General features: G+C 36.5%; 1 protein-coding gene and 1 pseudogene across 2 annotated transcripts in view; both read left to right on the top strand.

Moving 5' to 3' along the window:
• TEX11 (testis expressed 11) overlaps positions 1-23115 on the top strand; it is a gene marked incomplete at both ends in the record, with an annotated part of 185322 nt that overhangs the window by 24703 nt on the left and 137504 nt on the right. The window contains 2 exons of the mRNA XM_080910083.1: positions 7924-8004; positions 19751-19836. Coding sequence (XP_080766209.1) covers positions 7924-8004; positions 19751-19836 — 167 coding nt within the window. The remainder of the gene's footprint in view (positions 1-7923; positions 8005-19750; positions 19837-23115) is intronic.
• LOC308415784 (heterogeneous nuclear ribonucleoproteins A2/B1-like) lies at positions 1523-2305 on the top strand (annotated as a pseudogene). The gene is made up of 2 exons: positions 1523-1626; positions 1819-2305. The product of its transcript is annotated as a heterogeneous nuclear ribonucleoproteins A2/B1-like (transcript).

Raw genomic sequence — 23115 nt, 5'->3', positions numbered from 1 at the left:
GCTCATGCTTGGAGAATAGTTACTCTTACCTTCTGAGCAATCTACCCAACCTTGAGATTCTCCTACATGCACAATGTTCTTTAAATAGTTGGCCTCAAAGATGCCTTCTCATTTATAATTATTCTATAATTCTTTTTACTAATATTTTAAAAGTCTTTAGTTTTTATGTAAATATTAAAATTCAAAATTGTCCTTTATCATTTTTGTTGCTGTTAGTTTCCTTGTTCTGTCATTATGGAGTTAGGCATATAATTTTAGCTGGCAAAATGTAAACTATGATGAATTTGCCTATGGTAATTTTAGAAAGAAACCTTAAATATAATCTACTATTTTAACATCTTTATTGATATATAATTTCTATACCATGAAATATACCTATTTATCAGTAATTTTAATATATTTCTATTAAAATTTAAATTGGCACAAACATTTAATATATACATATATTTAATATAAATTTAATAAATATGTTTATATTTAATATAAACAAATCAATTTTTCTGTCTCTGTAAATTCAAGTAGAGGTGTACGGTAAGTAGTCTTTGTGATTAACTTATTTTTCTTACAACTTTATTTAAAAAAGAGCGATACATGTATAGATTTTTAAAAGGCATTTTGGCACAACACTATATGAATATATTTTTGTCAGTACTTAATTCTTTTAGAGGTTTGATAGCATGCATTGAAATCCCATTAGTTACCATAAGCATAAAGTACATGTAGAACAGAACAGAACATGGAAATAGAGTTTTCATGGTGTGTATAGATTAAACATAATGATTTTTAAATACCAAAAATTGCCACAAGGCTACCTTCTTAGCTCTTGAGTTATTAATGATTTAAGGTCTAGGTATACCATACTCTGAGAGGGTGCTATACACTTATTTTTTTCCTAAGTAGGACTGAGGCTTTTACTATTTGGCCTTTGTTATTCTTGAGCTTCATATGGTCTGCGAGTTTTTCTGGAGTATTCAGAGCTTTCTGGGGCTAGTATCAATTATCAGTGACTGCATATTATGACTGTTCTTTTGTGACTGGGTTACCTCACTCAGGATGATATTCTCTAGATGTATCCATTTTCTTAAGAATTTCATAAAGTCATTGTTTATAATAGCTGAGTAGTACCCCACTGTGTAAATATACCACAATTTTTGTATCTATTCATCTACTGAAGGACATCTGGGTTCTTTCCAGCTTCTGCCTATTATAAATAGGGCTGCTATGAACATTGTGGTGCATGTGTCTTTGTTGTATGTTATAGCACCTCTGGGGTATATGCCCAGAAGTGGGATAACTGGGTCTTCAGGTAGGACTATGTCCAATTTTCTGAGGAACAGCCAGACTGATTTCCAGAGTGGTTGTACCACTTTACAACTCCACCAACAGTGGAGGAGTGTTCCTCTTTCTCCACATCCTTGCCAGCATCTGCTGTCATCTGAATTTTTGATCTTAGCCATTCTGACTGGTGTGAGGTGGAATCTCAGGGTTGTTTTGATTTGCATTTCCCTGATGGCTTGTTATTTTTGATGACCATGATCCTGTGGATAATATTTTCTTGCAAAAGTGTTATACCATAAATGGTCACAATGTAGAAGTTAGAAATGCTTGTCTAGACAAGAAATGCAGGACGGGGACTGGAGAGATGACTCAGCAGTTAAGAGCACTGTGTTGCTCTTCCAGAGGTTCTGAATTCAATTCCCAGCAACCACATGGTGGCTCACAACCATCTGTAATGAGATCTGATGCCCTCCTTCTGGTGTGTCTGAAAACAGCTACAGTGTACTTATAAAATAAATGAATAAATTTTAAAAAATGCAGGAAGTCCAAAGTTCTAGGAGAGGAAGTGGAGGAAACTTTGGTTTAGGGGATTCTCATGGTGGTAGTGGCAATTTTGGACCAGGACCAGGAAGCAACTTTGTGGGGGGGAATCTGATGGATATGGAAATGGACGTGGATTTGGGGATGCCTATAATGGGTATGGTGGAGGACCTGGAGGTGGCATTTTTTTTTTAGGTAGCCCTGGTTATGGAAGAGGAAGGGGAGGATATGGTGGAACAGGACCTTGATATGGCAACCAGGGTGGGGGCTTCGGAGGTGGTTATGATAACTATGGAGGAGGAAATTATGGAAGTGGAAATCACAATGATTTTGGAAATTATAACCAGCAACCTTCTAACTATGGTCCAATGAAGAGTGGAAACTTTGGTGGTAGCAGGGACATGGGAAGACCATATGGTAGAGGGAACTATATGGTCTTGGAAGAAGTGGAGGAAGTGGGGGCTATGGCGGAAGGAGCCGATATTGAACTTCTTCTTACTTACTATGGGCTGCACTGCATAATAGGAGAGGATGAGAGCCCAGAGGTAACAGAACAGCTTCAGGTTATCGAAATAACAATGTTAAGGAAACTTATCTCAGTCATGCATAATATGCAGTGATATGGCAGAAGACACCAGAGCAGATGCAGAGCCATTTGTGAATGGATTCGATTATTTAATACCTTACTGTGGAGGAAGGGTTGTGAAAAAAAATGCCTTTGAGACAGTTTCTTAGCTTTTTAAATTTTTTTGTAGTGGTCTTTGTAAGAGTGTAGAAGCAATCCTTCTTTGATAATGTTAAATTGTAAGTTTTAGGTGATATGTGAAACCTTTTTAAAGATTTTTCTCAAAAAGTTTTGAAAAGCTATTAGCCAGGATCATGGTGTAATAAGACAGAACATTTTTCCTTTAAAAATTTAAGTGGGTTAATTTAACTTAAGAGTTAAGAAGCTGTACAACAAGTGTATAGCACCCACTCAGAGTAGGGTACACCTAGACCTTAAATTATTAATAATTCAAGAGCTAAGAAGACAGCCTTGTGGCAATTTTTGGTATTTAAAAATCACTGTTTTTAATCTTTACATACCAACAAAACTTTGACTATTTCCATGTTATGTTCTGTTTTATATATACTTTATGCTTGTGGTAACTAGTAAGATTTCAATGCGTGCTATCAAACCTCTAAAAGAATCAAGTACTGACAAAAATATATTCATACAGTTTTATGCCAAAATACTTAAAAAATCTGTACATGTAGCTCTCTCTTTTTTAAAAAATAAAGTTGTAAGAAAAAGGAAGCTGTTTTATGATTTTTAAAATTTTGTGGTTTATGATTTAATAAAATAATTCTAAAGGAAAAAAGTTGTGGGGACATTTGAAATTTAGGATTATGAGATAGATATGAATGTTTGAGGGCCAGGTATGGAATGTTAGCATTTTAAAGTAATGTGTTTTGTGTCAGATTGACAAGGCATAGACTTTTTAAAATTTTTTGTTTATTTATTTTTGGTCGTCTTTTTTAGTTTTATTAATTTACTTTTATATCCTGACTGCAGTTCCCGCCATTGAGTCTTCACCCTTCCTACCCCTTCACTCCCTCTCCCTCCTCTATTTATCTTTAGAAAATGTATATCAATCAGCCCTGACTTATGAAGTTGCAGCAAGACTACACACATCCTCTCCTATTGAGACTAACTAGACAAAGCAGGCAGTAGGAGAAAAGGGTCCCAAAGGCAGATGACAGAGTCAGAAACAGCCTAAGGGGTGGACTTTTTAACAGTTAATCTTCATTGTTGACTTGTGACCAGTGATTTCTTGGTGTGTTGTAGTTGAAAGCCACTCTCACCACATGTCTTCTTTGCTCACACTAGGATACAACATAAAACTTCCTGAGGAGATAAAGGATAGAGCTCCCCCTTAGGTTTGTTCTCTGCAGTTTAATTATTGTCAGGGGAGCCTTCAGTTGTTTCTCTCTGAAGTTCTAAAAGGATAGCCTAGATAAGGGCCATTTACAAGCTGAGTGCTACTTTATCTTTCCTGCTACAATGCATGCTTCCATGACCATTGGCTGGGCTGCAAAGTTTTCCCATCCAGGCTTGCCAATGTGGAAAGTATAGTCACAGCCTACAAACTGGTCCTACCATGCCTGGTTTTGTTCTAGCAACCCCAGCCCTTTCATAGTCACACAAAACTAGTTATTTATCTCTTCCTAGAGGTCAGACTGTTATAGGCATGAGTCATAGTCCAGAGGTTACCCATATATTTGAGATTTCCAGGTTCTTGTGTTTCCAAAAAAAAAAAAAATTAGACAAAAATTTAGATAGCTGTTCATAGAAGCAAGGGGAGAGGGTGGGAGAGGGGAGAAAGGGGATACCACTTGAAATGTAAATACATAAAATATCCAATAAAAAATAGGTAGCTTAGAACAGAGACTGTTTATTGAGAGAGCATCTCTGAGATTGGAGTAGGGCCGATAGCTGGAAAAGTTAGAAGCACAGATGCCCTTGGTGAGGAGAATATGAATTGTTTTTTATAGAAAGCGCCTTTTCTCCATTTGACATTTCTTGTGTTTATTCTGTCCCATACAGGTAAATCTCATCGATGGGGAGGGATTTCCATTCTTTAGGTCATCTGGCTTCTTTTATATACTAATCTCAATGCCCTTTTCTCCCTGACCTACTCTGGTACTACTGTAATTCCAAAATGTTATCTGCCTTTAGTAGGTTCCTTCTTTTAGGTAGCCTATACTTCCTATCCAAGTAGATCTGAGCACTCCCCAACCCAAGTTTTCATCTAAGTTACAACTTGTTTTCTGGGCCCACACTGCTTCTCTAGGTGGTTACTCACTCAGCAGAGAGCAGAACATATTTGGGGGTAGGAGATATAGAAATACAGGAGATTCTGTTTTTCTTATAGAGAGATTTGAGTAAGAGACATCTCTCTTTTATTTAATTATTTTGTTTATTTATATTCCAGTTGTTGCCCCCAGTATTCCTTCTGCAGTTTCTCATCTCATCCCTCTTTTCCCTTGCCTCTGAGAAGGTGCTCTTCACGCAGTCATTCCCCTTCCCTGGGGCCTCGAGTCTCTCAAGGATCAACTGTACCATTTCACACTGAGGCCAGACCAGGCAGTACTCTGCTATATATGTGCCAGGGGCCTCTGACCAACCCATGTATGCTTCTGGAGGGTGGCTTAGTCTCTGGGAACTCCTTAGGGGCTGGGTTAGTTGAGACTGCTGGTCTTCCTATGGGGTCGTTCTCCCCTTAAGTTTCTTCAGTCCTACTCCTAATTCAACCATAGGGTTAGTTAATGGTTAGGTAAGTACCTGCTTCTGTCTCAGTCAGCTGCTGGTAGGACCTCTCAGAGGACAGCCATGCCAGGCTTCTATTTGTAAGCACATCATAGCGTCAGTAATAGTGTCAGGCCTTGGTGCCCCCTCCACATGAGATGATGAGATTGATCCCAAATTGGGGAACATTTGGGTTGTTTCCAGCTTCTGGATATTATAAATAAGGCTGCTATGAACGTAGTGGAGCATGTGTCCTTGTTAGATGTTGGAACGTTTTTGGGTATATGTCCAGTAATGGTATAGCTGGGGTTTTCAGGTAGAACTATTTCTAATTTTCTGAGGAACCACCAGATTGATTTCCAGGGTGGCTTTACCAGTTGTACTCCTATCAACAATGGAGGAGTGTTCCTCTTTCTCCACATCCTCACCAGCATGTGCTATCACTTGAGGTGTTTTTTTTTTTTTTTTTTTTTTTTTTTTTTTTTTTTTTTTTTTAGCCATTCTGATTGGTGTGTGGTGGAATCTCAGGGTTGTTTTGATTTGCATTTGATGACTAAGGACTTTGAACATTTCTTTAGGTGACTCTTAGCCATTTAAGAGTCTTCTGTTGTGAATTCTCTGTTTAGCTCTGTACCCTATGTTTTAATTGGGTTATTTGTTTTTTTGGAGATTAATTTCTTGAGTTCTTTATATATTTTGGATATTAGCCATCTATTGGGTGTAGGGTTAGTGATGATTTTCCCCCCAATCTGTAGGTTGCAAAACACAAATTGAACTTCATCCAATAATAGTGGGAGACTGCAATACCCCACTCTCACCAATAGACAGTTCATTGAAACAGGAACTAAAAAGCAACACAGTGAAACTAATAGCAGTTATGAACCAAACCGATTTAACAGATATCTTCAGAAAATTTGACTCCAAAATATAAGAATATGCCTTCTTCTCAACATTTCATGGAACCCTCTCCAAAATTAACCATACAGTCGGTCACAAAACAGGCCTCAACAGATACAAGAAGATTGAAATAATACCATGCATTCTATCAGATCACCATGGATTAAGGCTAGACTTCAATAACAACAGAAACAACAGAAAATCCACATACTCCTGGAAACTAAACAACTCTCTGCTCAATAATAACTTGGTCAGGGAAGAAATAAAGAAAGAAATCAAAGACTTCTCTTAAATAATTCCTTCTTGCAGTATCAGTGAGCTAGAAAATACAAGCAGCCCCCTGTCATTCTGCCAGCTGCCTGATTACAGATCATTTATCTTGAGCTGTAATTTTGCAGGTTGCCAGATTGTGTGCCTGTGGAGCTCATAAAGGCTTTCTTCTTCTGTTTTTTGGTAAAAAGCCCATTTCCTTACTGTATTGTCAAGTGCGTTATGTTTTTGTTTCAGATATAAAATTCACTTTTCCAGCTACCATCTAATTCATAATTGTTGCTCTTCTGTGCATGTGCCTCATCTCTCCTATAGCTACACACGTTTTACCACATACATCTAATGCTTTGCTTCATATTTGTGGAGATGCAAATTATCTTTAACTCACTATCTTCCCTTTTGATTAAACTAATTATTATTATTATTATTATTATTATTATTATTGTATGTGTGCAACTGTGCATACAGTTGTCAGAGGTCAGAGTACAACGTTTGGGAATCAGTTTTCTATTCCCCCCACCCCCGGGTTCTAGGATTAAACTCACGTCCTTAGGCTTGCAAGGTAAGTTGTTTCCCCACTGAGCCATCTCACTAGCCTTCTTTTGTTTCATATGTTACTGTATATTTGCATATTTTCATAACATAGCAAATATTTTTAAAATTACCATTTTAAATCTGTGAAAACATATATTGGTTAAAGATTGATTCAAAATGTAAACAGACCTAGGGATCTAACATAAGCAAAGGATGAAAAGTTTATTATGCATACTGGGTAATCCTTCTACCACTGAGCTCTGCAGCCAGTCTCTCTACAGTCTTGTTATAACATAGTTAGCTACACATCTGTCAGTAAGCGACTGCATTCATATGTCTATTAAAACTATAAAAACAATATACTACTATAGCTTTAATTTCTGTAGAGTAAAATCTGTGTAATAATAAAGATTTTTAGTTTATTTGGGAATTATCCCTATATTGTTTTATATTATAAGAAAAGAAAGTAAAATCTGGTTATGAAGTATTTCTCTTTAATTATAAGATTTCCTTGTAGTCAATGAATACAAGGAAATACAAGTTACAGTAGAGATGGGAATATTATTTTTAATCTCCACATATGAGATTTGATTTGTTGGTATTCTTGTCTTAATTTATTTTCATTTTAAAACATTCTACTATTAGAAACCCTAGCAAGAGTATTTATTCAGAAAGGTGTCAGGGTTACGTTTGTCAGGTGGATGGAGAAGAAAACTAGAGTCAATTGGGCATTTTACATCTTTTTGGTGTTGGAAATGGAACCTATATATTATCTTGTGCTCCAGCACTGAGTTAAACCCCCAAAATCAAAGCACAAGAACACTTGATTTACATAAAGAGAAGAAAACAGAGAATGTAATTTATAATACTATTTTGTTGGAAAAAAAAAACCCTGTGTGGTGACTCACGTGTATAATCCCAGGGGAGGCTCATGCAGGAGGATCATTGTGAATTGGAGGCCGTCTGGGCTGCATAGTGAGTTCCACATGTGTTTGAGTGTGCACGAATGTGCATGTGCACACTCATACAGTGCTCTCACAAGTAAATAGATTAAGGCTGTGAGGCAGTTATCTTGTCATTTCATTTTAACCAATTTTTGACACCCTCTTTTTTAGGCTGTTGCTCAAGGGGATTTTAAGAAAGCAACTATGTGCGTCTTACGTTGTAAAGATATGCTGATGAAGCTTCCTGAAATGGTGAGTGGATTTCTGCACTCATTCCCCCAAGAATTTCAAAATATGTTGTAATAAGTCTATGAAGAGTTATCACTGCTGCATGGAGCCTTTTGGAGATTCTATTTGAGATCAGTTCTACTTTTTTAGCTGATCTTTAAAATAATTGACTTCCCTTGTTCTTTAAACAGAAAGGGAATTCAGAAGGTGAAGCCAATTAGTTAAATTTGTTCTTAATTTTTTTTGTTCATCCCTTTATTGTCATATGATTTTGCTAAGATTTCATGCTGTGTAATCAAAGAAGAGAATGAGTTTATTTCCCTGCTGATGAGGTTGAATGCAGCTAATGTCACTGTCTTAGTATTTTTTATACTGGAATTTGGAAGTAGGAGAGATGCAATAGGATAAAGGCTGCTTTCTTCACCGGGGCTCATCAGAACTTGTAAATAAAGCCTTTTGCTTTTCTTTTCTCCCTTTCCTGCCCTTCTTTTTCCCACCGGCCAGCTTTTCCTTCAGTGTTTATGCTTGCTTTAGGCTTTACTCTTATAGCGGGATTAATAACAGAGATATAGTTAGATATTAGAGAGAATATGTTAAAGGCTTTATAAATTATACTTGTAAGTTTTTAAATTTCCCTTAAATATCTTGTTTAATGTAGAACTCAGTTTATATATTTTTAATTGCTTATAATGTCCTAGGTACTCTTTTTTTTTTTTTGAAGCATAACTTTTGTTTTATTTTTCCCAAGGCATTTTTTCTATGACCTTTTTTTTCATTTTTATTAGATATTCTCTGCATTTACATTTCAGATGTTATCCACTTCCCCCAATCCCATCCCTCTCCCACCTCAGCACCTTGACATTTCCCTACACTGGGAAAACAAGCCTTCATTGGGCCAAAGGCCTCTCTTCCCATTGATGCCACAGAATGCTGTCCTCTGCTGCATATGCATCTGGGGCCATGGGCTCTCAGTGTGAACTCATTGGTTGGTGTTTTAGTCCCTGGGAGCTGTGGTGGGTTTGGTTGGTTGATAATATTATTCATCCCATGGGGTTGCAGACCCTTTCAGCTCTTTCAGTCCTTTCTCTACCTCCTTCATTGGGGTCCTTGTGTTCAGTTCTATGGTTAGCTGCAAGCATCCTCCTCTGTATCAGTATGGCTCTGGCAGACCCTCTGAGGAAGCATTCATATGAGGTTTCTGCTAGTAAGCACTACTTGGTATCAGCAATAGTGCTTGGGTTTAGTGGCTGCATATGGGGTGGATCCCCAGGTGAGGCAGTCTCTGAATGATCTTTTCTCAAATCCCTGCTCCTCTATTTGTCCCTTTATTTCCTCTCGTGAATGTTTTGTTCTCCCTTCTCAGAAGGACTGAGGCATGCACATTTTGGCCTTCCTTCTCTTCGAGCTTCCTAAGTTGTGTTTTCTTTCCATCCTAATGAAACCCTTTTCACATGGGCTTTGGTGGAGGTCGTGGTGCAGCGCCAGCAGGTCTGAGTCGTGGTGGGGGTGTTCGGTTCTTCCAGGCCTCACGAGATAGGTTCCTGATGACCTTGCTGTGGATGGCGCAGCCTACACAGTAATGCAGCTTGACATAGAGCTTGGGAAGATACAGATATGCCCCTGACAGCAGCAGTTTCTATAGTGTTTTGAATGACAAACTTCTTAATGACCTTATACTTGGGCATGCACCAGGCACAATTCATGCATTAAATTGGCTGCACATGGGCGAGGCCCTTTTTGGCATGATCGTTGCCCCCCCCTTTGTTATTGTTGGTCATCTTGGCATCAAGACTCGAAAGTGGTATTCTTTTAAGTTTTAAAAATTAAACTTTTTTATGGTTACAAAAAGTTACAGAAATAGTGTAATAACTCACATATCTTTTACCCAGAGAGTTGAGATACAACTTTTCTAACTGTGACTTATATAGAAAGAAGATTTAATTTATGATTATAGTCTCTAGGCTGTGCCTCTCTGGAATACTTCTTCATCTTGCTTTGACGCTCTTGACCTTGGCTGTTTTTAGGATGCAACTTATTCTTGAATTTGGTGTCAAATAATCAGAGAAGATACCCTATGTTCATGTTTTCCTATCGGGTGGCATATCAGATTGGTTTATCATAGTTTTGCTTGTACTAATTTTGATCAAATATGTTGCTAGCTCTGATATTATCTTCATGGGTATCCTAGGTATATTATTTCAATATGGATTCTAAGGTTTTCTCTTCTATTTCTATGAAATGAAAAGAAACTGAAGTCTGTGAGTAGCAATGGAATTTTAATGTTGGCATTGCATTGAGTCTGCATATCATAACTTTTGATAGCCTAGCCATTTTTACAATATTGATTCTTGTGATTCATTAGCTTGGGGACTCTTCCATTTCTATTATCTTCTTCAATTTCTTTCTCCAGTGTTTAAAAGTCATTGTAAATGTGTAAATGAACCCCATTTTCTGTATCCATTCCTCTGTTGAAGGACATCTGGGTTCTTTCCAGCTTCTGGCTATTATAAATAAGGCTGCTATGAACATGGTGGAGCATGTGTCCTTATTATATGTTGGAGCATCTTTTTGCCTATATACATAGGAGTTGAATAGATGGGTCCGTAGTGAGTACTATGTCCAATTTTCTGAGGAACCACCAGACTGATTTTCAGAGTGGTTGTACCAGCTTACAATCCCAGTACTATGCAGTATCATTATGAATTCCTTCTCAACAAAATACTTCTTTCTCCATGTACCAAATGTTTTAGTGACAGAGGTAAAGACAAGAGGCCAAATTTATGAGAAATTGGGATTTTTATAGATGTTGTAGGTATAATCAAATGCTCTTACTTATTTTATAATTAGAAAGGGAAGTGAGAAATACAGTAAGAGTAATTTTATAATATTGTCTGTTTACTTCCCATGACTTAATTAGGAAAGTTGGCCTTTAAGATTTAGTGTCTCAGTTTCCATGTTTTATCTATTCTCCCTAATTGAGAACTTCCTTAGATCATTAACCCTACCTAACCTCTGCACTAAGAGGTGTTGGCTGTTGTCCCATAACTGTCTTAGATTATATTCGTGTTAACATTGCCAGTGTTCCTTGTTGAACTAAAATGTAGGCTATATTACACTTTGGATTTTGGGATTGGTTCTGCAGAGCTTGTACTTCTGATTTTCCTGTGTCCTCTCTCAAGTTCTGGGATTACAGTCATGCATCAACACATTCAGTTTATGGAATACAGAGGTTCAAATCTAGGGCCTTGTGCATGATAGGTGAGCTGCATTCTTTAGCCTAGCCCAGTTTAACATTGTTGAATCTTTAACATAGATGTGGCTTTGCCCCCTAGGAATCCTCAGTTCATATATTTTAGCATCCCATGTAAAGCTGAGAAAATATTCCTTGCTTGTCTTTTATCTTTCGTTCTTCCTTGTAATTTTTCCAGTGCTATGAATGAAAGCTAGAGTTGAGGGCATGGCATGCATCTTTAAACAGTGGTTTTTAGGACTCTTTTTATTTCACATCACATTAAAATGCTTTATGAATACAGGGATTTTTATTTGTTCAGCAGTGTGTACTTAATTCCTAAAATAATGTCTACTGTGCTTAGCAATCATTGTAATTGAATATATAAATGAAGGAGGCGATGAAACAAAATTGGTAATTTTTGATCATTTCATTGAAAAACGTGCTATAAATACCTTTACAGATATTTTTTAGCCTTTTATACCTTTGTTGTTATGTTTAGTATGTTATTTCTCCCCTCTGAGAAGTAGCATTTAGTGTAAATATATTTGTAATAATGGTGAGAGCACAAACAATACAGAAGAAACTGGATACATAATTATTAATCAGAATTTTGTTTTACATTTTCCTCTGAACCAGTTCATTTGTAGGCATCTTTGCAGTAAGTTGGTGAGAACTGCATTATGGCTACATAATTGGGATGACCTTGTATGAACCTGTGGTATCTGGAGCATGTAATGAGTTAAACTGTTTTTGCTTCAATGTCAGGAATACATTTAAATACCAACGGATGCTTTTCAAACACATATTGGCAAGATTCACAAGCCTGTTCTTTAGTTTAGATTCAGATATACGGTAGATCTGATGTGCTCAGTCATGCATATTGAATTTATACTTTTTTAATGTAGTGTCATTCAAAGGGAATGTTTTTATAAAGAAAGTCAAGGCTTTATACATTACTCATGAATAATTTGCCTCAGATCTTACATTCTCAATTGAGGTTCTGCTTCTTAGTCTTTTTTTTTTAATTTAGCTTTTTCTTTTTCTTTTTTATGTACACTTGTTTTATTAATAATTTCTCATGTTTGGGGTTACCAAAGTAATTTTAATGATGGTTGAAAAATGACAGAAAAACATTTTACCTCATTTTAAAACATCCACTGATCCAGATCATCCAGTACAATAGTCAGTGTTATAAAGGAACATAAAACAAACATGCACACTATGGCGTGGTTTTCATAAATGTCTATTTCATCATTGGTAGGTAGCACATTGCACAGTTAAATAATACGTTTAAATAATGTATAGGTGGCTTCACGATGGTAGCACTAATAAGTAGATAATCGTCTAACTAAAAAGCAGCCAACAGATGACTGTCTAAATATTTAAAATAGAGCTCTTCTTTTAGCATCTTTTGATGTGATCACCTTCTGGGGGAAGTGGGAGCCTGCTGGTCACATGGAAATATATTAAGGCCAAATCTTCTGATACCCATTCCCAGAGGTTTCTTTTAACTGGATTAAGCTTCTTAGTCTTGCTCTGGTAAAATTTATAAAGAATTCCTTTTCGTGGGTAGAATTCTATGTAGGTGATTTCTTTAAATACTCAGGGGCATTTAGATAAATTATTAGAATTATAAAATAGCTTTATGTGTCATTTTCTAATATTGTGAGATTTGAAAATTTTATAAAAAACATGCTATTGATTTATTTCTTTGATTTACCCGTAACTATTTTCCTATGGTAAATTCATATACTCACCCCTGCTTTTCTCTCTATAATAATTTATGTAAAAGAAATTTAAAGGAACCATTAAACTATTTCGAAAGATTTTTAGCTGGATAGTTCTTTGGATATTTTAAAAAATTAAAAAATTTTGAGAATTTTATTTTGTCTTTGAGTATATTTTTTACTCTAATGCTTTTTACAGGATGTAACTACCCAAATCAAATATTTTTGTTTATCATTTTGCTAAGCAAGTAATCAGATTTCTTTTGAAAAAATATTATCCATTCTTTGAGAATTTCATACAATGTATTTTGATCACATTACTTTCCCAACTTCTCCCAGACCTACTTCCATCTCCATACCTTCCCAACTTTGTAGCTTGAAAAAAAAATTTTAAATTTATTTTTATATGAGCCAGATGTACTACTGGTGAATGCTCTTAATCCCAGCACTTGGGATTCAGAGGCAGGTGGATCTTTGTGAGTTTGATGCCAGCCTCTACATACTGAGTTCTAGGATAGCCAGAGCTACACCATAAGAACCTGCTCCCCCCTAAGTATTATGTATATGGGTGTTTTGCTTGTATGTATGTCTGGATACCTCTTGTGTGTCTAATGCCCACAGAAAACAGAAAGGGTGTTAGAGTCTTTAGGACTAGAGTTAAAGAAGTTGTTAGCTACCACGTAGGTGCTGGGATCAACTCAGGGTCTTTGGAAGTGCTCTTAACCACTTTAAAAAAATCCCACCTAGTTCAATTTGTGTTACCCAAATACTCTCAGGTATGGGTCCCCAGAGCCTGGTCGATCTGCCAGGAGTCACACCTTTAAAGAAAACAGACTCTGTCTCCCAGAAGCCATGGTTAGCAATAGCTCATCACCTCTATCTTCTACTCTGTTCTGGGATTTTTGTCTGATTTGAACTTGGGAAAATCTTGTGTATTTTGTCCTAACCACTGTAAATTCACCATGTGTGAAAGCACAGCTATTGTGACTGCCTGTTGTATTCATCCACTGCCTCTTGTTTATTTGTTCTACCCCCCTATCCCCATAAAGGTCCTTTCCTTCTGGGGAAGGGGTGCAATATAGATATCCAGTGGAAGCTGAGAACTCTAACATCTCTTATTCTCTGCAAATGAACCAATTGTGGGTCTCTGTGCTAATCATCATCTACTTCAAGGATAAACTCTCTGAGAAGGGTTGAGAAATGCACTAATCTATAGGTATACAATAAGTCATTAAGGGTCAATTAATACTCTGCCGTTTTAGCAACATAATAGCAGTTTGTCTCCTCTATAATTTTTTAACCATATTCTCTGAGCAATTTACAAATCCTAAAATAAGAGTTTATAGTATAATTTTAAGTTTTTCCCCCCTGAGAGTAGAGTGAAAAAAAACCATAGAGATAAAATACTTTTATGGTGGGAAGTAGAACCTTAGATAAGAGCATTGGGAGGAGTGTAGAGTGGACAAGTTTACTTGTAAGAGATTTGGAGATCATTTGTTTGTGTAGTTGTTACAGTCTGTGAGAATTCAGAAATTAAGTGTGCCATGTTTTGGAGCAAGTAATAAAATCTGAGTTCGTGGAGGGAGAGGGAGAGAGAGAGAGTCAGAAAACAGAACCCTGTGCCACTGTGTTCCTATAAGCTCCAAGAGGTATCTGAGAGCTGAAGGCTGGAGGCAGAGACAGACTCGAGAGTTCAGGGGGAAAGGAAGGCAGTAAGCATCTTTGTATGACTTTGTGGTATTCCTTGGCTTGCAACTTCCAGGATACCTTTTCATCTGAGCTGTAACACTTATACTCACCATTAAAGGATAGCGTCACTTAAACGTTTAAACTTATGTATATGCATATTTTATATTTTAGGAAGCTTTTATAATAGTAGGTTTCCATATGAATATTTCAAAAGGCCTTTAAAATTAGTTATTCTGTCCCAAATTCCCTCCTTTATCCTGTCCTTTCATCTCCCACCTCATTTAACTCTTCCTATTTAGTTACTTCCCTTTCCCCTGTATGTAACTGCACTCTACTTGTCTTCTTTTCAAAGCTCTCTCCAATTCTATTGCCCCTTACAAGTTCTGTGGCCTGTATAGATATTCCGGATGAAACATATATCTAAATATTCAAAGCTGGCATCTACATATGAGAGAAAACATGATGTTTTTCTTGTTTGGGGCTACTTTGCCCTGGTTGATTGTTTCCAGTTCCATTCATTTAACTGTAAATATAATTTTATTTTTCTTAACAACTGAGTCATATTTCATTGGTAAATGTATTATATTTTCTTTTTTAAAATATTTATTTATTCATTTTATGTGAGTACACTGTAGCTGTCTTCAGACACACCAGAAGAAGGCATCAGATCTCATTACAGATGGTTGTGAGCCATAATGTGGTTGCTGGGAATTGAACTCAAAACCTCTGGAAGAGCAGTCAGTGCTCTTAATCACTGAGCTAACTCTCCAGCTCATTATATTTTCATTATCCATATCATATTTTCATTTTTTATTCACCAGTTCATAGATATCAACGATATTTCCATTTTATGGTTATTGTGAGCAAGTACCTCTATACTAGGATATAGAGTCCTTTAGGTATATGTCTAAGAGAGCACAGCTAGTTCATACAATAGATCTATTTATAGCATTTTGAACAGCCACTGCACTGATATCTCTAGCAGCTACAACCAGTTTGCATACCCACCATCAGCATAACAAGTGTTTCTCTTTCTTCACATTAATGCCAGCATTTATTGTTTCTTAGCCATTTTGACTAGGGTAGGATAAAATCTCAAAATAGTGTCGATTTTCATTTTTCAGATGATTAAGGATATTGAATATTCAAAAATATATTTCTCAGGAACTTACCATTTCATATTTTGAGAATTTTTTGTTAGTTCTTTGACCTAAGTTTTAACTGGGTTGTTTGTTTTCTTGATGCTAAGGATTTTTTAAAGTTATTTTTTTAGATATTAACCCTATGTCAGGTATGTAGTTATTCAAGACATTTTTTTCTATTCTGTAGGCCTCCTCAAATGATAATGTCCCTTGCTATACAGAAGGGTTTTGGTTTCATGATGCTTCATTTGTCAATTTGTTGGTTTCAGTACCTGTACTATTAGGGTCCTGTTCAGAAAGTCCTTCTCTGTATGTAGAAATTGAAACATATTTCTTACTTTCTCTTCTAGCAGATTAAGGGTATCAGGTATTATATTTAGGTATTTGATCCATTTTGGAATTGAGTTTTATGCAGGTTGAGCAATAAGGATCTAGTTTTATTCTTCTACACTTAACTATTAAGTTTGATCATCACTATTTGTTGAAAATGTTGTCTTTTCTGCATTGTGTATCTTTGGCCTCTTTGTTAAAAATCATGTGGCTGTGTATGCATGGACTTGTATCCAGGTCCTAAATTCTAGTCCATTGATCAGTGTGATTGCTTTTGTATCAATAATATACTGTTTTTATTTTAAATTACTATTACTCTGTACTATAACTTAAACCATGGATGATGATGACTCCTCCAGCAGTTCTTTCATTGCTCAGGATTGTTTTGGTTATCCTGGTTTATTTTTGTGTTCCTGTATGACATTTACAATTACTTTTAAATTTTTTTATGAAGAATTGTGTTGGATTTTTGATGGGATTAAGTTGAATCTTGATTTGGTAGAATGATTATTTTCACAATATTAATTTTACCAGTCCACGAACATGGGAAACCTTACTATTTTCTGGTGTCAGATTTCTTATTACCAACTAATTCCAAAGGAACTTTTAACTTCTATCAATGATATCTTGTAATATTTTTCATATATAATTAAAGTCTCGACTTGAATTCTTTGTATCTCTCTTTTATATAACTTGAGAAGTTTTGATATGGATGGTTATTTATATAGCCCTGGCTGGCCTGGAATTTATATGGAGATCAGGAAGGCCTCAAACAGATAGAGATCTGTCTGGTTTTGTAACAATAATATAGGAAAAGAGGCTATTAATTTGAGGGGATAGGAGAGAGACTAGCAGGGGCTGTAGGGAGGAAAGGGGGATGTGATACAGTTCTATATTAATTAAAATATATTCTTTTTTTTTGGTTGAACTTCACACAGTCTGTAAGTTGTTTCTGGGCTGTTCAGAGATTTCTGGGGTTAGTATCCCATTATCAGTGACTGCATATTATGTCTGTTCTTTTGTGACTGGGTTATCTCACTCAGGATGATATTCTCTAGATGCATCCATTTTCTTAAGAATTTCATAAAGTCATTGTTTCTGATAGCTGAGTAGTACTCCATTGTGTAAATGTACCACAATTTTTGTATCCATTCATCTACTGAAGGATATCTGGGTTCTTTCCAGCTTCTGGCTATTATAAATAGAGCTGCAATGAACATTGTGGTGCATGTATCTTTGTTGTATGTTGGAGTGTCTCTGGGGTAAATGCCCAGAAGTGGAATAGCTGGGTCTTCAGGTAGTACTATGTCCATTTCTCTGAGGAACAGCCAGACTGATTTCCAGAGTGGTTGTATCAGTTTACAACCCCACCAGCAGTGGAGAAGTGTTCCTCTTTCTCCACATCTTCGCCAGCATCTGTTGTCATCTGTGTTTTGGATCTTGGCCAACCTGACTGGTGTGAGGTGGAATCTCAGGGTTGTTTTGATTTGCATTTCCCTGATGGCTAAGGATGTTGAGCACTTCCTCAGATGTTTCTCAGCCATCCAGTATTCCTTGATTGAGAACTTTTTGTTTAAGTCTCTACCCCATTTTTTAATAGGGTTGTTTAATTCTCTGGTGTCTAGCTTTTTGAGTTCTTTGTATACCTTGGATATTAGGCCTCTATCTGATGTGGGGTTGGTAAAGATCTTTTCCCATTCTCTTGGCTGCCTTTTGGTTTTCTTGACAGTGTCTTTAACCTTACAGAAACTTTGCAATCTCATTAAGTCCCATTTGTCAATCTTTGACCTTAGAGCTCGAGCCATTGGTGTTCTGTTCAGGAAATTTTCTGCTGTACCTATGAGTTCTAAGGTTTTCCCTACTTTCTCATTTAATAGTTTCAGTGTACCTGGTTTAATGTGGAGATCTTTGATCCACTTATACGTGAGCTTTGTACAAGGGGATAAGAAAGGGTCTATTTTCATTCTTCTGCATGCTGAGTGCCAGTTGGACCAGTACCTTTGTTGAAGAGGCTGTCCTTTTTCCATTGAGTATTTACAGCTCCTTTGTCAAAAATCAGGTGACCATATACATGAGGGCTCATTTCTAGATCTTCTATTCTATTCTATTGATCCACGTGCCTATTTTTGTACCAGTACCATGCAGTTTTCAGCACAATTGCCTTGTAATATAGCTTGAGGTCAGGGATATTGATTCCTGCAGATGTTTTCTTGTTGTTGAGGATGGATTTTGCTATTCTAGGTCTTTTGTTATTCCAGATGAAATTGCACATTACTCTTTCCAACTCAATGAAGAACTGGGTTGGAATTTTGATGGGGATTTCATTCAATCTATAGATTGCTTTTGGTAAGATGGTATTTTTAAAATGTTGATCCTTCCAATCCATGAGCATGGAAGATCTTTCCATTTTCTGAGATCTTCCTCAATTTTCTTCTTTAGAGGTTTGAAGTTCTTGTCATACAGATTCTTCACTTGCTTAGTTAGAGTCACACCAAGGTATTTCATAGATTTGTGACAATTGTGAAGGGTATCTTTTCCCTAATTTCTTTCTCCACATGTTTGTCCTTTAAATATAGGAAGGCTACTGATTTGTTTGAGTTAATTTATATCCAGCCACTTTGCTGAACTTGTTTATCAGCTGTAGGAGTTCTCTGGTGGAAATTGTGGGGTCGCTGAAGTACACTATCATGTCATCAGCAAATAGTGATGTTTTTACTTCTTCCTTTCCAATTTGTATCCCTTTGATTTCCTTTTGCTGTCTAATTGCTCTGGCCAGGACTTCTAGTACTATGTTGACTAGGTAGGGGGAGAGTGGGCAGCCTTGTTGAGTCCCTGATTTTAGTGGGATTGCTTCAAGTTTCCCACCATTAAGTTTTATGTTGGCTGTTGGTTTGCTGTATATTGCTTTTATTATGTTTAAGTATGGACCTTGGATTCCTGTTCTTTCCAGGACTTTTAACATGAAGGGGTGTTGAATTTTGTCAAATGCTTTCTCAGCATCTAGTGAGGTGCCCATGTGGTTTTTTTCTTTGAGTTTGTTTATATGGTGGATTACATTGATGGATTTCCTTATATTAAACCATCCCTGCATACCAGGGATGAAGCCTACTTGATCATGGTGAATGATTGTTTTGTTGTGTTCTTCGATTCGGTTTGCAAGGATTTTGTTGAGTTTTTTTTTTTTTGCATCAATGTTCATAAGTGAGATTGGTCTGAAGTTCTCTATCCTTGTAGGGTCTTTGTGTGGTTTAGGAAGGAGGGTTATTGTAGCCTCAAAAAATGAGTTAGGTAGTGTACCATTGGATTCTATTTTGTGGAATATTTTGGAGAGTATTGGTATTATGTCGTCAATAAATGTCTGATAAAACTCTGCACTGAACCCATCTGGAGCTGGGTTTTTTCTGGTTGGGAGGCTTTTGATGACTGCTTCTATTTCTTTAGGTGTTCTGCTGAGATCTCTCTACCCCCTGGCTAGTCAGAATCTGTTCTCACCCGGTTCTCACCAGTCCTGTGTGTCTGGGTCTCTGCTCTTCCTGGTGGCAGATGTTCGGGCTGTATTTTAAGACTGAATAGCTATGAATATTTTTTAACTTGAAGAAAATGATGAATCTGTATTTATTTACTTACTTATATATGCTTTTTTTTTACAGACAAAATATCTTCATATACTCTGTTACAACCTTGGAGTAGAAACAAGCAAGTGGAATAAATGCAAAGAGAGTTCATTCTGGCTTAGGTAATGTAAAACAATGAAAATTCAGAAATATTATGATAGAGATCAGTTCATATTTACTGTGTAGTACTTTGGCCATTTAAATCTTTTCTGACTTCAAAAGCCAGCATGTCACATTTATTTGCTTCTTTAACATGTGTTATTCAGAATTCTCTAGAGAAATAGAACTGATAAAAGTATATATGTTATAAAGGGAACTTATTATAATGACTTATAGCTCTGCTGTTCAGTCCATGAAGCTAGATGCCTCAGCAGTTTCAATCTGGTTCCAAAGGCATTGAAGTTTCTTGAGGGGGTCACTAGTCTTCAGTTAGCAATAGAATCTGACAAAGGTGGATTCTGGTGTGAGCAAAGAATGGTTATAGCAACAGTTAGATGAACTCACCAGCAAGAAGGCAAGCAGCCATTGTAACTAGTAAGATTTTAATGCACACTATCAAACCTTTAAAAGAATCAAGTACTGATAAAAATGTATTCATATACTTTTATGCAAAAATGCTTTTAAAGTCTGTACATTTATCTCTGTTTTTTTAAAATAAAGTTGTTCAATTAAAAAAAAAAAACAAAGAAGGCAAGCAGCAATGTGTTTTTCCAGGATCTTATCACTCTTGGCTATATAGTCTGCTTGAGACAGCTCTCTGCTCAAAACAGCTTTTTCTGCATGAAATGACTCTCTTTGCTTAGGATAGCGCTTGCGTTTTCTGACCAAAGTCAGAAATCCTGCTTGAAAAGTTATAAAAGAGCTGTGTTTGTTTTCGAAGCAAGTCTCTCTAGGCAGCTCTTTCTGTATCAATTCAGTCATTTTCTCCAGGTTCCCTTTTGATTATCCCACAAATCAGCATTTTATAACCTTAGCCCTTTGATTCTAAGAAAAGGACAGCAACTGTGTGTGTGTGTGTGTGTGTGTGTGTGTGTATTTAATATAGCAAATGAATTCAGAGATCTGCTTGCCTTTATAAGCACAGTAAATTTAGGTGGGTGGGATCCTATCCTGAGATTACCATTCCTATCACACTCGGACCTAAACTAGCTTTGTCCCAGGCTGATCTTGAACTCAGGAATCTGCCTGCTTTTGTAAGCACACACAATAGGCTATCTGGGTGGGATTTTCCTCTGAGATCATCACTCCCTAAATATCTTTATCTCTTTCCTTAATATCTTTCTGATAAGTTGGCTAATTAGTATATCTGCCTCTGTTCTTTCAGGTTCATAAAGCCCTTTATACAATTTATATTGAATTTTTATATTTTCCATAGATGAAAAATTATATATTCTTGAACTCATGTTTTCAGAGTTCCTTCCAATAGCCTATGGACTAACTGTCTTTAAGGTCACAGCATTTACCATTTTGCTGAGAAACATATTCTTGCCTCCTGGACTCAGGCCATTTCTATTTATTATGTAGTCATTAACCTTAATAGGGAGAACATTCCCCTTACAACTTTGGCAGGGAGAACATTTCCCAAAGGAAGAACATAAAGTAAATTGTGTACATTATTATACAAAGAAGCCCCACACCAAGAGCAATCATCAACACTTTTGGAGGCCCATATCTTGCTAGCTCTGTTATAGGGGTGTGAACTGTGTCACACCCTTCCACATAGTCATGCAGGGCTTGGCATGAAAACATATGCCAAATTAAATACCTTTGTTTATAAGTTGTCTTGGTAATGGTATTTTATCATAGCAATGGAAAAGTAACTAGGACAAATGGTAAAGATCTTTTGTCTAATTGGAAAAGTACACCCACACACCCATTCCTTAAACATTTTCTTACTCATTTAAAAATCATTTACCATCTAAGTCCCCAATCATCTAACAAACTATTTGTCTATGACCAATGGATTAGTATATAACCATACATGTGGCCATTTTTCCTTCCATGCAAAATGCATTGCCTGAAATGTTTGAAAGTCTCATATGTAGAGACAACAAATCTCTTGCTCCTCATAAGTAATAAATAGGACAGCAAATCTATTTATAGTGCATAGATCTTTCAACAATTTACTCCATGGATTATCCATGCTCTCCAAATTATTAGGAAATTCTTTATAGACATGTGGTTTAATAGAAGTAGAAAGCCATCTCTAGAAACCAACAAACCCTTTAGAGAAAATTATCCTTAACAATTCTGTTTCTTAGTAACCACTTTTAATAATAATGAAATCTTTATTAGGTAGAATTCCCTAGAAGAACAGAATCAATAGAATGTTATATATTATTAAAGGGATGTATTAGGTTAGCGTAAAAGATAGGGACTGTGTGGTCAAACAGCAGCAGTCTGCATACTGGAGATCCAGAGATTCCCAGTAACTGTGAGTCCAATAAGCTGAATGCTTTCACAGTCCCAATCTATTGCTGGAAACCTGAAAGCTATTGAATGCATGCTGGATGACTGAAGAAACCCAAGTCTGATATGAGAGGTATATCTTAGCTGCAGCCAGATCAGAAAGAAGGGAAGGAAGTTGCACACATACTAATTTTTCCATAGACCTCTTTTTCCCCCCAAAGATTTATTTATTTATTACATATACTTGCACACCAGAAGAGGGCATCAGATTTTGTTATAGATGGTTGTGAACCACCATGTGGTTGCTGGGAATTGAATTCATGACCTTTGGAAGAGCAGTCAGTGCTCTTAACCTCTGAGCCATCTCTCCAGCCCCCATGGATCTCTTTATGTCTAGGCTACTTATAGGTGTTGTAGCTTAGATAGAAAGGTATCCTGGCAGTTGGAAGACAAGGAATACCACAAAGTCATACTGCACAACAAACCTCACACAAGAGATTTATTGGGAGGTTAAAACACAGGAAGGTGGCTACCTCTGCTTGGGAGAGAAGCAGCAGAGAACTGGGCAGAGAACAAGGTTCCTTCTCTTTCAAAGTATATAAAAATCGTGTTGGAATTTTGATGAGAATTCCATTGAATCTGTAGATTGCTTTTGGTAAGATGGCTATTTTCAAAATCTTAATTCTACCAATCTATGAACATGGGAGATGTTTCCATCTTCTGATATTTTCTTTAATTTTTTTCTTTAGAGACTTGAAGTTTTTGTCATACATACCGTTCACTTTTTTGGTTAGAGTTATACCAAAATATTTTATATTATTTGTGGCCATTGTGAAGGGTGTCATTTACCTAATTTCTTTATCAGACATTTATCCTTTGTGTAGAGGAAGGCTACTGATTTGTTTGAGTTAATTTTGTATATCAGCCAGTTTGCTGAAGGTGTTTATCTACTTTAGGGGTTCTCTGGTAGAATTTTGGGGGTCACTTATGTA

The sequence above is a fragment of the Micromys minutus genome (genome assembly GCF_963924665.1).
Source record: "Micromys minutus genome assembly, chromosome: X".
Lineage (NCBI taxonomy): Eukaryota > Metazoa > Chordata > Mammalia > Rodentia > Muridae > Micromys > Micromys minutus.
This window is presented reverse-complemented; position numbering and strand designations above follow the sequence as displayed.